General features: G+C 23.9%; 5 protein-coding genes across 5 annotated transcripts; 4 read left to right on the top strand and 1 right to left on the bottom strand.

The window, feature by feature from the left end:
- Window positions 1–290: 290 nt before the first annotated feature.
- On the bottom strand, window positions 291–956 carry DICPUDRAFT_149623 (uncharacterized protein; the record flags this gene model as incomplete). Its single annotated transcript, XM_003285704.1, has 1 exon — window positions 291–956. The coding sequence occupies one exon, from the start codon at window positions 954–956 to the stop codon at window positions 291–293; it is 666 nt and encodes a 221-aa protein (XP_003285752.1).
- An 842-nt stretch (window positions 957–1,798) lies between these two features.
- Window positions 1,799–2,355, top strand: DICPUDRAFT_76652 (uncharacterized protein; the record flags this gene model as incomplete). The annotated part of the gene is made up of 3 exons (XM_003285682.1): window positions 1,799–1,847; window positions 1,934–1,963; window positions 2,042–2,355. 3 exons carry the CDS (start codon window positions 1,799–1,801, stop codon window positions 2,353–2,355), a joined length of 393 nt encoding a protein of 130 aa, XP_003285730.1.
- A 611-nt stretch (window positions 2,356–2,966) lies between these two features.
- On the top strand, window positions 2,967–4,643 carry DICPUDRAFT_76653 (uncharacterized protein; the record flags this gene model as incomplete). Its single annotated transcript, XM_003285683.1, has 4 exons — window positions 2,967–3,136; window positions 3,305–3,937; window positions 4,011–4,256; window positions 4,331–4,643. 4 exons carry the CDS (start codon window positions 2,967–2,969, stop codon window positions 4,641–4,643), a joined length of 1,362 nt encoding a protein of 453 aa, XP_003285731.1.
- Window positions 4,644–6,357: 1,714 nt separating this feature from the next.
- On the top strand, window positions 6,358–12,569 carry DICPUDRAFT_46298 (uncharacterized protein). Its single transcript, XM_003285684.1, has 3 exons — window positions 6,358–6,671; window positions 7,185–7,441; window positions 7,533–12,569. Exons 2-3 carry the CDS (start codon window positions 7,267–7,269, stop codon window positions 12,356–12,358), a joined length of 5,001 nt encoding a protein of 1,666 aa, XP_003285732.1. The 5' UTR covers window positions 6,358–6,671; window positions 7,185–7,266; the 3' UTR covers window positions 12,359–12,569.
- A 218-nt stretch (window positions 12,570–12,787) lies between these two features.
- On the top strand, window positions 12,788–16,830 carry DICPUDRAFT_76655 (uncharacterized protein; the record flags this gene model as incomplete). The annotated part of the gene is made up of 6 exons (XM_003285685.1): window positions 12,788–13,644; window positions 13,707–13,983; window positions 14,048–15,010; window positions 15,073–15,324; window positions 15,392–16,424; window positions 16,496–16,830. 6 exons carry the CDS (start codon window positions 12,788–12,790, stop codon window positions 16,828–16,830), a joined length of 3,717 nt encoding a protein of 1,238 aa, XP_003285733.1.
- Window positions 16,831–16,913: the final 83 nt, after the last annotated feature.

Raw genomic sequence — 16,913 nt, forward strand, 5'->3', positions numbered from 1 at the left:
TTTTATAAAAATTAACAAATAAAAGAAAAGAATAATATAAAGCAACAACAGACAACAATAGGGATAGACAGGTAGCAACAACAACAACAAACAACACACATAAAACAACTACAATATTAACATTAAAATTAACAATAGACAAAATAATAAAAAAGAAAAATAAACCTACAAATTATTTATAAATATAAAAACTAAAATAAAAATTTATTGTTTTATTAAACCTATTAATAATAAAATTTAAATGTCCTATTATTCAGACTTTTTTTTTTTTTTTTTTTTTAACCAATTATTTAAAACATATTGATTATTGAGTTGTCATTCCCAGTGTTATTTTTATTATTATAATTGTGGTTATGATGATATTTGGAACAATTAGTATTATTGCTGCTACTGTTATTATTATTATTATTATTAACACTATTATTACTATAGTTTAGTTGCGGTACATTTCTCTGTTGATTAATATGCTTTTCAAAGATTTCTTGAAGTTGTGTTATTCTTTCATTCATTGAATCGATATCGTATCTTAAATATAGCTCCTCTAAAATGAATTTCTTTTCATTGTTATTAAAATCATGAGTAACTTTATTAAGTTGGTATTCAAAGTTATTAAAAATGTTGTGATGATGATGATGTTGATGGTCAATAATTGAATTATTCTCTGAATTGCAATTATTTATAATGGTTAGTTCCTGCTGAAATTGAATTAATTTCCTATTATAATTAATCTCATTATCTCTTTTCATTTTTAATAGCACCTCTAATTTGTTTTCCAACTCTACTAAATCATTACGAATCTTTTTAATTTCTTTTAATATTGAAACTATATTTGGACTATAATTGAATTTCGATAACGGATGAGAGGGGGGAAACCTAATTTCATCACCATCCAAAATGCAATTGATAATATCACTACTACTATTACTATTATTATTATTAACATTATTATTATTCATTTTTCTATATATATGCATGTGGTAATCTCTTTTTTGATTTACAAAAAAATACTATTGATTGATTGATTGATTGTATCTGTATAAAAGTTTTTAATAAATTGACTTTTATATTTAAATTAAAATTATTTATATTAAAAAAAAAAAAAAAAAAAAAAAGTTTTAATTTTAAAAAATACAACTTCTAAAGTTGGGAAATATTTGAAAATTATAATCTTTGCAGGACGTATTGGGCTCCACAAAAAATATAAAAAAAAACCGAAAAAATTTAATTTTTTTTTAATTTTAAATGCAATTCTTTTTTTTCTTTTATTTGAAAACAAACTTTTTTTTAAACAAATAAAAAAATAAAAATAAACAATAATAAAGATAAAAAATGGTGGGTGTTTTATTTTTATTATTTTTTTTTATAAAATTCGCTAAAATATAAAATATGTAAATCATATATATATTCAAATACATGCAAATACATACAAATACACAAATACATACAAATACATATAAATACAAATACATATATTTATATACTTAATCTTAAAGTATTTATCTTGTTTTTACCAAATCCATTTTATTACCATTTGAAAACAGATAAGTTCATTGTGTTTTATTAAATTTTTTTTTTTAATTTTTTATTTTTTTTTTTTTTTAATTTTTTTTTTTTTTTTTTTTTTAATTTTTCAATTTTTTTTTATTTTTTTTCATTTTATTTTTTTTTCTTAATTTTTAATAATAAAAAAATATTGGTTTAGATCAAATATCATAATAATTAAATTTTGTATATATATAACCTCAAATTAAAGTTAATTGGATTTTTAATACACACCCATACAAATATATTTTATAGAATGAGAAACTCTTTTAAAGTCCAAGAATCAAATAAATATTTAGTCGAATGTAATTAAACAAAATACTACATAAAACAATAAGCAATTATCAATTTTTACTAATCTCCTCAATTATAAATTTAATAATAACAATAGCATGGGAAAAAGCAAATAATGATAGTAAAAGTATTTATTTAGATGCGTTATAAACAATAATAATAAATTATTTAAATGATAAAGATATTAATATAATTTTATTTTTAGAACATGTTGTAAATATAGATGAAAGTACTTATAAATCAAATCTTACAGGTGGTAAAATTTCATTTTTAGATACATTAAAACCACAATTTGAAGCAATAAAACCAGCAACATCATCAGCTACCTCAGGATCAACTAATACATCATCACCATCAAACAACTTTGCATCAAAAAATAAATCATCATCTTCATCAACTACATCATCACCATCAACACCATCAACCAATACATCATCACCATCAACTAATAATGCCAATAATGCTCAATCAATTGGTGCTTTTATCCCAAGAAATATAAATAAACCATGGGGAAAATAATAATTTGCTTATATAATATAATAATATAATTTAAATTTTCAAAAAAAAAAAAATACAATTACACAACTACATTATTCAAATATTTATTAAACAATATCAAAGCATTACAAGACTTACACATACCAATTTTTAATACACCACAACGCCATTTATAAACTGCAACACCAAACCCAAACTATAAATAAAAGATGGATCACCCTTGATTCATTCTTGTAAATATAAAATTTTTTTTTTAAAAAAAAAAAGATTAAAAAAAAAAAAAAAAATCATAGTTTTTCATTTCTTTTACCTTTTATTGGACCTTTTTAATATTTGCCCTCTCTAATAAATGATCAAAATAGTTTACACCTTTTTTTTTCTTTTTATTTTTTTTTATTTTTTTAAAAATATTTTTAAAAAAATCTTTTTGTTTTTTTTTTTTTTTTTTTAAAATTTTATTTTATTTTTTTTATATTATTATTTTTTTTTTTTAATTTTTTATTATTTGTAGATAATAAAATAATAGTTAATTATTTTTTTATATAAAAAAACATCCAAATAATACTTCACTTTATGATATAATAATAATTAAAAAAAAAAAAATACAAACAATAATCATATTTTTCTAAACAATGTCTATTTCAAAATCATCACTCAATTATTGGGTTATTTATAGTTCAAAGTTAGGTCAAAAAGAAGGAACAGAGCATGAAAAAGTATTATTCTTTTATCCACAAACAATTGGTATAGGTGAACAAACTAATGCTGTTGGTATTTCTGAAGCATATGTTTTATTTTCAAAGTAAGTTATATTTAAATACAAAATAATAACAATGTTATAATAATAATAACAACAATAATACATAAAGGATATTATTATAAAAACCGATAGATTTAATAAATAGTACATAGTTTGTTTATAGAGTTATCAATAAAGTATTAATTATTAATTTTTTTATAAATTTTTTAGACAATTTTCACCAGAACAACCATGCGAAATAATTCATACACAAAAATCAACATTATCTTTATATAATCCAGAGGAAGATATATGGATGGTATTATCAGTTAATAATCCAGCAATAGGTACAGCAGGTAAAGATGGTAAAGGTAGAGAGTATATAGAGGATGAAATTAATGATATAGCACTAAAGAAATGCGTACAACAAATATATCAAGTTTGGAATACATTTAATGGAGGCATTAATTCAATGATTTCAAAAGGATCGACCTATGAAATGGTCAGAAAGAGATTAGATAGTTTTATAAAACCATACTTACAACAAATTCAATTTGATCAATTAGATTTATTCTCCTCATTGGACGGCATCAAATTTTTACCAGTAAATAAAAACATCTACCTTACCATCTTTAATTATATCAATAGTGTAGATTTAAATTTTCAAAATAGTTTAGCTTCTTTTAGATTTGGTATTGTGTTGTATAAAGATCATTTAATCCTATCATCTCTAGAGCAAAATGAAACTAGAACTTTATACAACTATTTGGTCAATATGGTTAAAGTTGGGCAAGATCCTTCCTCATCTCAAACTATGATGGTATTAAATAATAGTAATAATGAACCAACTTGGTATACAAAAGGGTAAGATATATTATATTATTTAATATTTATTTTCAATTAATATACTAATTTAATTTTTATTTTTAAACAATAGCCAAAGAAGAACTGGATTTATAAATATGCCAGATTCAAATTCAAAACAACATTTACCATTAGTTTGGTTAACAGATGACAAACCTCAAGTTATGATAATTTATGAACAGAAAGATACATTTTTATTATTCCTTATTGACCCATCAGATTTACCGCAATTGGAATTTGATGAATTGGCACAATCACTTGTACAAAATTTTGAATTTGTTAATCCAACTTTAGAAAGCCATTATAATAAAAGAGCAATGTAATGTATCATTAAATATAAATTAAAGTTTTTTAAATCAATCATATTAATATAAACTGTATTTTTTTCTTTAGATTTGACGAACAATATAAATATATCTATTTCAATCAAATGAATTTAGCAATTAAATCACCCATCAAACCAAGAGGACCAGATTTAAATAAAGAAACAATGAAGCTATTAAATGAAATACATGAAGAGTTTGAAAATGGTTCATCATCAGAAATCATCGTCAAAACTCAACATGATCGTTGGATCGTAGCAAAGAAAATCGATTTTAGAGAGTTTTATATAATGTTTGATAATAAAAACTCTAGTATTTTAGAAATTAATGAAGAAGTTAAAAATGCAACCAACAAATTTTTCAAATTTTTATTTATTGACTAAAAGTTCAACAATTTTAATAATAATAATAATAAAAATAAAAATAAAACACATTATAAATTATAACTTATAAATTATAAATTATAATAAATACAATAAAAAACTACCCACTTTAACTTCATCAAATACAAATGGACGTGTTTATTTAGAGTCTTTTAAAAAATGAAAAAATTTCGTTTGCCAATTTCTAAAAATAAAAACACCCTCTTTTTTTTTTTTATTTTTTTTTTTTTTTATTTGTTTTACAAAATAAAGATTGATAACATAAAATTGTGTTTTAATATTAAATATAAAAACTTAAAAATGTGAAATTATAAATAGAAATTCGTTATATTTCAAATTATCCAAAGGGAAAAAAAAAAAAAAATTAAAAATTAAAAATAATAAAATTATAATTTTTTTTTTATTTTTTTTATTTTTTTAATTTTATTTTTTATTTTTCCTTAAACCTTTTTATAATAAATAAAAATAATAAACAATAACAAAAACAATACCAATAATAAAACTATAGTTTTATAATATTTAAATTTATTTTGTGTGTGTGTGTTTTTTTTTTATTTTTAAATATAAAAACTTTTTTTAATATTTATTTTTTCATAATAACAAAAATAAAAATAAAAAACAGATATATATTTAAATTTCATATATATTTTGAAAAGCAGCACAATCTATTGATTTAATTTTTTCCAAAATTTTTTTTTCTTTTTTTTGTAATAATAATAATATAATCAGTGTTCTATTATCAACATTTATAATATAGTAATATAATAATTAGTATTTATAAATTGATAATCTGAAATTTCCAAGTGAATACTTAAAAGGTAAATATTGGTGTTTATAAAATAGGATAATTTTCAAAAACGATACTATTGACGATACATAACAGTAGTAATCGGATTAATGTCGATGAAAACATTATTTATTTGTCAAGTTTTTCATTATTTTTAACATCACGTTGTTCGCTAATACAAATAACAATCATATACTTTAATATATAACAATAAACATTAAAATAATAATAATAATAATAATAATAATAGCAATAATATAATAGTAATAATATTACAGTCTTATTTGTTTTATAGCGTTGTTAATGGTAGTGGATAATAATTAATTTATTCTATTTAGAGTTGTTTTTTGTTTTTTTGTTTTTTTTTGTTTTAAAAATAACAATTAATTGGTATTCAATCCTGTTATCTTAAAGTTGTAATTTCCAATTTAAGAAATGATAAAAACAACAATTATTGTTTTATAGATAATATTCAATACCCATTAAAACTCACACTCAATCATTTCATTTCGTTTATTTTTATTTTCCCAATTAAATTTTACATATAAATTTACATTGACACAAAAATAACCAATTTATTGTTTATTATATATCTATTTTTAACAACAATAATATTTTGTACTAATGGGGATTCATGTGAATATTTATAACTACACATTATACATAACATTATACATTTGGATTTAATTAATTTATATACTTATATATATGTATATATGTTTTTTTGGTGCTGTGTGCATGATTTTGCAGTTTAATTATTATTTTTTTTTTTAATGTGTGGTGGGGGTTAAATAATATAATAGTAATGTGTGTGTTTCAATGTGTGTGTATATGTGTGTACATTCGAATATTTTTTTTTATTATGGTAATCATGATTATTAATACATAAATAATATTATTATTTTAATGATCTATCTTTTTTTTGTTTGTTATTAATAATTAAAAATAGAATGATATATTTATATACTCAAATATTTAGAATTAAAAAACAATAATAATTTAATAATTTTTTTGTTTTTATTTTATTTTTTAAATTTGTTTCTTTCTTTTTCATTATATTGCATCTAACTAGTTGTTGTTTAGTATTATAGTATTATTTTAAAATATTAAAAAGTAAACCAAATAACTAGTTTAGTTTTTTTTTTATTTTAATTTTTATTTTAATTTAAAATTAAAATTTTCATTCCTTTTTTTCATTTTTTCAAAACTTAAATTTTATTTCAAACATTATATATCAATTAGTAGGTAGTGGTAGTATTTATATATTTCCCCATTTTATTATGTGTTTTTAAAATGTTTTTATATTTTATATTTTTAGATACTAGATTATTTTCGTTTATTTTATTTATTGTAATAAATAAAATAAAAATATTTTAGTTTTTACAAATAATAAAATCATAAAGAATAAAAACAATAATATATATAAAAAAACAGTTAAAATAATAATTGTTAAATTTCATAATCACCAAACAACCTCATCATTTTTTACCAATCACCCAAAAACAAAAGACAAAACCAAAATTAACCCAAAAAATATCTTTTTTTTTTTTTTTATTTATTTTTTTATTTTTATTTTTTTTCAAAATTTTTTTTTTTAATAACATAAATAATAATTTTTGTGTAAATCTAAACCCCATTTTCCTCACTCATTATTTATTTTGATATCATCAATATTAAAATAATTATTTTTATTTTCTAAATATATAAAAAAAAAAAAAAAAATATTAACAATTTTTTATTTTTATTATTTTTAGTTTTTAATAATAATAAATAATAAAAATTTTTTTTTTAAAAAAAATAAAATTGTATTTTTAATGTTTGTAATATATTTAATAAATGGAGTATAAAAGTTCTTTAGATAAACCAATTGTTAGAGATTCAAAAGTTAGAAATGTGTTCCATAAAGTTTGTAAAAAAGAATTGTTTTATACCAATTTAAAAGTTAATACACAATCAGAAGAACTTTTAAAATCATCAAAAAGACTATTTGCATATCCATCATTAGTTGGAGGTATTATCAAATTTATAATTATACCTTAAATTTATTTTCATAAAGATTATTAATAATTTTTTATATTTTTTTTATCATTATAAATATGCAGGAGGATCATGTTTAGCAATTAATAAAATTGAAAATCATGGCAAATCTGCAGATACACCATTTTGTATTAAAGGGCATACAGATCCAATTTCATGTTTCGAATTTAGTAATTTTAATGATCATGTAGTTGCAACTGGTAGTAGAGATTGTACAATTAAAATTTGGGAGGTACCAGAAGAAGGCTTAAAGGAGAATTTGGTCACCCCATTAATTTCATTACCAAAACAGTCAAAGAGAATTACAGGTGTATATTTCCATCCATCAGTGGATTCATTATTTGTATCAAGTTCAATGGATTACAGTATCGATTTGTGGGATTTGGCTCAAGATAATGGAGCTGTAGTTCAAAAGTTAACAGGTAATGAAGATCTAGTAATGTCTGTTGGATGGAATACTTGGAGTGGTGGTGAAAGGTTAGCAACATCATCAAGAGACAAAAAGATGAGATTATATGATCCAAGAAGTTCAAATACACCAATCGCCACTGTATCGACTCATGAAGGTGCACAAGGTTTTAAATTAACATGGGCTGATTCGAATGGTTTAGATTTGCTTTGTACTGTTGGTGCCAATAAAGCCGCTCAACGTCAATTATTCATTTGGGATCCACGTCAGTTACAAGGTGCTCAAGGTCCAGTTGTTTCTAAAAATGTTACTACAGATTCTTCAATTCTCTCACCATACTATGATTATGCTACCAATATTCTTTATTTAGGTGGTAAAGGTGATGGTATTTACTATTACGAGTTGGAAAAGAAAGATGCTCATTTAATTGGCAAAGCCGCTTTTGGTAATGCAACCCAGAGTGCAATTTCTTTATTACCAAAATCTGTCGTAGATGTCAATCTCTGTGAGATCGATAGATTCCTTCGTTTAACTAATAATTGTGTCGAAATGGTCTCATTTATTGTACCAAGAAAATCTCAATTGTTCCAAGAAGATATATTCCCACCATCCCCATCTGGTGATCCAACTACCGATTGTTCACTTTGGTTCCAAGATAAAAATCTCAAAGTTATACCACATACTACTTCAATGAAGCCAGAGGGTGCCACTTCAATTTATGATGTATCAGAAGAGGAGGGAGGTAAAAGTAAACAAAAAGATAAATTAGAACAACTTCAAAGTAACACATTAAATAATAAGGAAACCTTTATTACAGAAGGTATTGTTAAACAGGACATTGAAGGTTGGTTATTTAACACTTATGAACCACGTTATTTAAAGATTGTCAAAGATAAAATTTATTGTTTCCTCAATGAAGACTCAGCTCAAGCTAATTGGGAAGTTGCTATTAATAATATTAAATATGTAGATATTTATCAAGATCCAAATTCAGGAGAAAAATTAGACCCAGAATGGGCTACTCGTTTCAATATTATTTTATCAAATGGAAAAGAATATAGAATGGAATGTGGCTCTATTGAACAAAGAGATGCTTGGACTACTTCAATCAATGCACACAAGGAAATGAAGACCCAGCTTGATAGTCAAAACACTTCACCAACATTAGGTGAGTTCCATTTGGTAAACACTACTCCAAATAATGCTGCTTCCCCAATGAATATTTCAGAAAATAATAATAAGGCATTACCAAAGTTTGGTGCACCACCACCATCATCATCATCTAAACCACCACTTTTACCACCATCGTCATCATCACCATCAACCTCATCCCCATCAACTTCATCCCCATCTACTACACCAGGTTCAGGTACCCCAACAGCTACCAGACACAGCGTTTTATCAAGAAATCCATCATATACATCATTAAAACTTTCAGGTGGTATGTCTAAACCATCAACACCAAACAATAATGCAGTAGCATCACCATTATCAATTTCAGCAAATAATGGAGGTGGTAGTTTAAATAATTCAACTGGTATGTCGGCACCATCTTCATCATCCTTATCATCTAGCACAGGTATCAAACAAAATGAAATTGTTATTGAAGGTGCATTGACTGAATTAGTACCAGGCCTACTTTGGAATTCAAATGTTGAAAAATGGTATGTTGTATCCGAAGGTATGCTTTACGGCTATAAAAATAAACAATTAAAAGCATTGGATCCAATTGAAACTATTCATTTAGAAAAAGCAATTTCAGCTCATAAGACAAAAGAAATTTTTACTATTCAAGGATTTAGTTTCCAATTATCAACACCAAATCGTATTATTCATTTACTCTCTAAAACTAAAGAGGAACGTTCATCATGGTTATCAGTTTTAAAACAAAATTTAAAGAGCTCAGGAGAATCAAAACCAGCTAAACTTACAAGAACTCCAACTACTGAAGAGTTAGTTTCAGCTCCATTAGATGATGAGAATAATACAAATGAAGGTGGTATTGAAGAGGAAGAGGAAGAAGAACAATTGGAAGGTCAAATGCAAAGAAAATTACCAGGTATCTTCTCAATGTGGGGACAATGCTTTGTTTCATTATTAGCAGAGGATTTATTTGTCTCTAAAAATAAAATTTCAACCGCTCCAGAATTACGTATTCAATTATCAAGTATTTCAGCCATTAAAAAAAATTCACCAAATGAATTTACTCTTTTCGATGGAAACAATGCTGTTGTTTGTAATTTCCGTACTATTTTACCAACTGAAGATTTTGATGATTGTAAACGTTGGATAGAAGGTTTAGAGGCAGCTAGAAAGCGTTCCATTGATATTATTAAAATGTTTGGTATTAACGAAAAAGAAGTATTATCATCAAGCGAAATCAGTCATGAAGAAGAGAATCTTGCTCGTTTCTTAGATATCAACGCAATTAAAAATGGTAAACAAAAGGTTTTGATTCAAGTCAAAGGAAAAAGAAAGATTCGTGTCAGAGTTGTTAAACTCTCAAGTTCATCATTAAATACTCATAACTCATTTATTCTCGATGCTGGTCCAAGAATTTTCGTATGGGCTGGTAGCAAAGCATCACGTGTAAATAAAGCTAAAGCATTAGATTTTGCAAATAGAATTCGTCAAAAAGAAAGAGGTGGTAAATCTACATTAATTCAATTTGATGAAAATCGTGGTGATGATCAATCAATGGACTTTTGGGATATCCTTGGTGGTAAACCAACATCACCAATTGCCACAACACCAACTCCAGAGGAACAAGATGCTGAAAATATTAAAACCTCAATCTATCGTATTGGTTTAGATAGTAAAAAGAACTCTTTACGTGCTCGTTTAGCTTGGGAAGGTAGTGATTGGCGTCTTCCAAACAAAGAAATCCTCAATACCAAATTTGTATTTGTTATTGATTGTGTCTCTGAAATCTTTATTTGGGTCGGTAAAGAATCATCATCAATGCAAAGAAAAATGGCAATTAAGGTCGCATTAGTATTACAAGCCCAATCAGACCGTACCGATTGGACTAAAATCACCAGAGTCAATGAATTTGGTGAAAATAATCTTTTCAAAGAGAAATTCGCAAATTATCCAGGTATGTTACCAATCTCTACCACCAAGCAAGAAATTAAAAACTATGTTGCAACTCAAAAAGCTGAACATAAGCTTGAAGTTTTATCTGGTCGTCTCAATACTCCATTCGTTGACAATGAAGTTATATTTACCAATGAAAGTGGCCGTATAAAGATTTGGAAAATTGAAGACTATGAAAAGATCGATCATCCACAATCACTCTATTCAAACTTTTACTCTGGTGATAGTTATATCGTATTATATACCTATATGCTTAATAATAAAGAGGCTCATGTCATTTATTATTATTTGGGTAGAGATAGTACAATCAACGAAAAAGGTACATCAGCTTATTTAACTGTTGATCTCCAAGAATCATTAACTGGTAGTTGTGTTCAAGTTCGTGTTGTTCAAAATAAAGAATGTCGTAACTTTTTAAATTTATTCAAGGGTAAAATGATTACACACAAAGGCAAATTCAATAAATATGATGCTAATCAAACTGCTCTTTATCAAGTTAAAGGAAAAGATAGTATTGATTGTCGTGCTGTTCAAGTTGATGCCTCCTCATCAATGTTAAACACTTTAAATAGCTATGTTTTAACCAATGGTAAAGATAAAGTATTTATTTGGAATGGTAAATTCTCATTGGAGGTCCAACAACAGACATCAAATAATATTGCAAGAATTTTAGCAGAATCAAATAATAAAGAAATTATTACAATCAGAGAAGGCCAAGAAACTGACGATTTTTGGAGCTTAATTGGAGGAGATAAATCTCTTGATAAATATTTCAATAGTTTAACAATTCAACAAAGTACTATTCCAACATCATTCAATTATGAATCACGTCTTTTCATTTGTAACAACTCATCAGGTATCAATGAAATTAATGAAGAATCACCATTCTCTCAAGATGATTTAGAAATTGGTTCAGCATGTATTTTAGATGTTCAAAGTCATATTTATATTTGGTTAGGTACTCGTTGTGCTCATCGTGCTAAGCGTGCTTCAATGGAAGCAGTTTTAGATTTTATCAAAAAATCCAAATTTGGTCATTCTATGGAACACACTAAAGTCCAAATTATTGAACCATTCCACGAACCAATTGAATTTAGAGCATACTTTAGAAGTTGGTGTACCTCAAAATATCCAAAGAACAAATTACCACTCGTTGAAAAACCAGCCATAGATGTCAACATTATTCTTAAAGATTACCTCAAAGAAATCTATTCATACGAAGAATTATTAGCAGATCCATTACCAGCAGGTGTCGATTCAACCAAATTAGAAAATTATCTCTCTGATGAAGAATTTGAAAAAGTTTTCAACATGAAGAGATCAGAATGGGAAAAAATTCCAACTTGGAAACGTGAACCAATCAAAAAGAGTTTATATTTATTCTAAAAACAACTTTTTATATATAATAATATTTATCACCACTCTATATAATAATATAATATAATATATCTTAATTTATATATTTATTTTTTTTAACCACTAAAAAAAAAAAAAAAAAAAAATATTCCATATAAATATGTATCTATTTATTAAAAATAAAAATCATTTGTATAAATATATTTATTTACATAAATATAACTACTAATTTTAAAATCATAATTTTACCTCCAAAATTGTTTCATTATTTTAAATTTAAAAAAAAATTTTTAATTAAATTTTTTTTTTTTTATTTTTTTATTTTTCATTCTTTTTTATTTTTTTTTTTTCTAAAGATCGTTTATATCAAATAAAATATTCAATTTATACATGAAATAATTAATTTTATAGCATACAAAATAATAATAATAATAATAATAATATTTATAAAATAATAAAATGCCACCACTCAATAATAGTAATAAAACTGGTGTTACAACAAGCAGAGGCAGAAAAAAAGTAGTAGCAACAAACAATAATATTGATAATAAAGAGAATGAATATAACGACGAAAATAGCGATGCCAATATAATAAAAACAGTTTTAAAACCCACCACAAGAAAGGTAACCACTGCAACTAGAAAACCAGCAGCGACTAAAAGAAAAACTGCACCAATCGTCCCACCACCAAATACAGACATTCTCGAAGTTGACAGTAACAGTTTACATAATAAAATTAAAATTATATTTGAAGATAATTTAAATGAAAAGTCATCAATAAAAGAATCACTTAACGAATTAAATAAATTATATAAATCAATAGACAGTAATGAAGAGCTTGAATCGATAGTATTTAGAATAATAGATTTGGTATTACTTGACAGCAATAATATGAAATTTTTAAATTTATTAATACCATTTATAACAAATCAATTAGTAAATAATAATAATAATAATAATAATCAAATTTTTTTTAATAATATAACTAATCATTTAATAGAAAGATCAAATAGTAAAAATATTCCAATAAGAATTAAAACCATTCATTTAATCCAACTTATAATTTCAAACTTTAAAGAAATTCACCAACCAATTAAAGAAACAATAATTATAAATTTAATTAATTGCCTTTTAAATAAAAGCAATGATTTAAACTATAAAGTCAGATTACAATCAATTTATTCAATTTCAGCAATTCAAAACTATTTAAACAATATCTTTTTGAACAACAATAACATTAAAAGCAATAATATTATTGAACTTAATTGTTTAGTTAATTCAAGATTAGTAGAAATGCTTAAATCCGATAAATCAATGTAAGTTTTTTTTTAATTTTTTTTTTTTTTTCTAATTTTAATAATTTTTATTTTATTTTTAGTGAAATTAAAACATTGGTTTTAAAAACTATAAAATCAATAGATAAAGAATCAACTTTGGTTATTTTAGAATCAACATTAGAAAGTTGCTTACCAGTAAGAAGAGAATCATTTTCAACCATTTCAAGAGTAATTAATTTTGATGATATTTCAGCTGAAAAAAGAATTGATTTATTATACAATGGTTTACAAGATATAGATAAATTAGTTAAAGAATCGTGTTCTAAAATGCTTATTGAAAATTGGTTAGAAATCTCTTCATCAAATAACATTTTAATTGTAAGTATTATTCTCTTTTGAAAATATTCATTATTTTTTTATACTTATTATTATTTCTTATTAGTTTTTAAAAAATTTAAATGTTTGTTTAGAAAATGAAAAAAAAATAGAATTAATTTTATTTGAAATTTTCTCAAAGGGTAGATTTGATATCGACAAATGTACAAATTATAAATTAGTTAATTTAAGTAAAGAGGAGTCGATCCATCTTCGATGCTTGGTTCAATTTTTAAAAAAACAAAAGAAAAATCGTAATGACAGCAGCGGTGGTGATGACGATCAAGATATATTCGAATCAATTTTATCAAGTACAATTACAGAATTTACTTCAATTTTATTACATTATCTTTCAATTGATGAAAAAAGAAAAATTGGTTATACTTATGAAGAGATTTTAAATGAAATGACAGAAATTAAAGTTGGAAATGGTGGTAATGATAGCAACAATAGTGATAATGAAAATGAAGAAAAAGAAGATGCCAATTATTATAATGATGAAGATTTAACATTCATCCAAACTCAATTAATTTCACTTTCCCATTATTTAGATTTTTCAGACGAAGCAGGTAGATTATTTTTATCAGATATCACTCAGAAATTATTATTATCAACATTTTTAAATGATATTCACTTAACACCATTGATGGAATTATTATTCATATTACACTCAAATGACCATAGAAAGTATCTAAGTATCGTTAGAACAAGTTTAGAAAAAGTTTTAGAAACCAGACCTGACGTTTCGAGCATTTATGAAATCGAAAATGAAATCACTCAAGTCAAAAACGAAGTTGATTACTATACAAAGAAAAGAAAGTTCTTCAAAGATAAATTGAAAAATTCAAATAATCCCCATTTTGACGAAAAATGTAATCAAAAGCTATTACAATATAAACAAAATTTGGTCCAAAGTGTTTCAAAATATAATGAAATAATTGAAGAATATAATTCATTAATTCTTTTTGAAGAAAAGTTTTGGATCAAGTTATCTTTTATTTTAAATAATTTTATAAAAAAAATTAATGGAGTAAGTAATAATATTATTAAATATAAAAAAAAAAAAAAAATTAATAAATTTATTTTATTTAGTCTTTAAACAGTGAAATTTATTCAATGACCAGTCCATATTTCAAATTAATTACCGAAAATTGTGTAAACGATATTGAAAATCCATTAATTATCAAGATATCAATAGAGAACATTATTTTACAATCTCTCTTGACCAGATCAGATTTATTGGGAAACTGTAAAATTTTATTAAATGTTTTAAACAATGACAGTGATGGAAATAACGATCAAGATGACCAAGAAAAACTAAATATCTATCTACTCTCTATTCAAGTATGTATTTCATTCATATAAGCTTTAATAGTTAAATTAATCATTAATTTTTCTTTATTATTTTTAGGGTTTGTTTGATATTTTATTATGGTATGGAAGTAACTTAAATAAAAAAAAAGAAGAAGAAGAAGGGGAAGAGGAGGAAAATGAAGAGGATAATTTAAATGATGAAGAAATCATATCATTTAAATTTGTTTTCAATCAACTTTTACATCTTTTAAAGAGCTTAGAGAATGATAGCGTTGAATTTTTTGGTAAATTTGAAATAGAATTGAAATTAATCGAAGGTTTTTCAAAACTACTATATAATCAAGTTTATTTTGAATCAGTTACAGATTTATATAATAATAGTAATGGAATCAATAGCAAACAGTTTTCGATCGAAAAATATAAATCAATATTTTCAGTTTTAGTTGGTATTTACTTTAATCCTCTTCATAAAGAAAAACCTATTCAGTTATTTTTAGTTTCTTTTTTCAGTTTATTAGTTAAATTACCAAATCCAAGCAATAAAGAAAGAGAAAGAGAAAGAGACTATGCTTTTATTCTAGAGCTTTTTGAAGAGTCATTCATATCCTCATTACAAATACTCTTAAAGAATTCTGGTGTAGCATCGACCCCAAATTTAGTTAAATTTTACCAATATTTTATTCAAAATATATTAAACAATCAATTAAAATTAACAAACAATGAAAATACAGAAGACAAGGAACAACATCAAATAGACAATAATCAAATGGAATTAAAAATCAATGAAATCTATTATACATTACTATTTAATCTTTCATTAGAAATCATTTCAGATCCAGTTTCAAATAAATATCACTGTAAATTATTTTCACTTTTTCAATTAAATCAATCATTAGTTTCAGAAGAATTGGTTCAAAGATTATTATTCCTTTCAGAGAAAATGCAAAAAGAGATCACTGTAAAAACATATAATAATCAACTTATCAAATATCACAAATATTTAAAATCATTAGTTTCCAATGATAACGAAAGTACCTCATCTCTTAATCAAGATGATAAAATCAAACTACTAGAAACTTTGATTCAATATAAAAAGAATATTCACGTTCCATTAAATACTCTATCAAGACGTAGGTTTGCAATTATTTCAATTTTATCACATTAACATTCTCTAATTTTTTTTTTTTTTTCATTTTCAAAGGAAACTCTACCAGAAAATCATCATTAAAGAAACCAAAGGTATCGGATATAGAGGATGAAAGTAGCGAAAGTGAAATCGAAAATGAAAGTGAAAGCGAAATTAGTCAAATTGCAAGTGATAATGAAAATGAAGAATATGAAAACAATGATACTGAGAATGTTTTAGATATTAGCACTTTATCAATTTCAAAAGAAAAAACATCAAATTTAAAATCAAATAAAAAGAACTCTAAAATATTTGATTCAGAATCTGAAGAGATATCCGAGGATGAATCAAATCTATCATCACAGTCTAGTACCTCTGAATCAGAATCATCACAAGAGTCGTCTGATTAAAAAATTTAAATAAAAAATAATTTGTAAATAATAAATAAAACATTAAAATGTACACACATAAATTTTTTATAATAAATAAATAA

This window comes from Dictyostelium purpureum (assembly GCF_000190715.1).
Source record: "Dictyostelium purpureum unplaced genomic scaffold DICPUscaffold_52, whole genome shotgun sequence".
In the NCBI taxonomy this organism is placed as follows: domain Eukaryota; phylum Evosea; class Eumycetozoa; order Dictyosteliales; family Dictyosteliaceae; genus Dictyostelium; species Dictyostelium purpureum.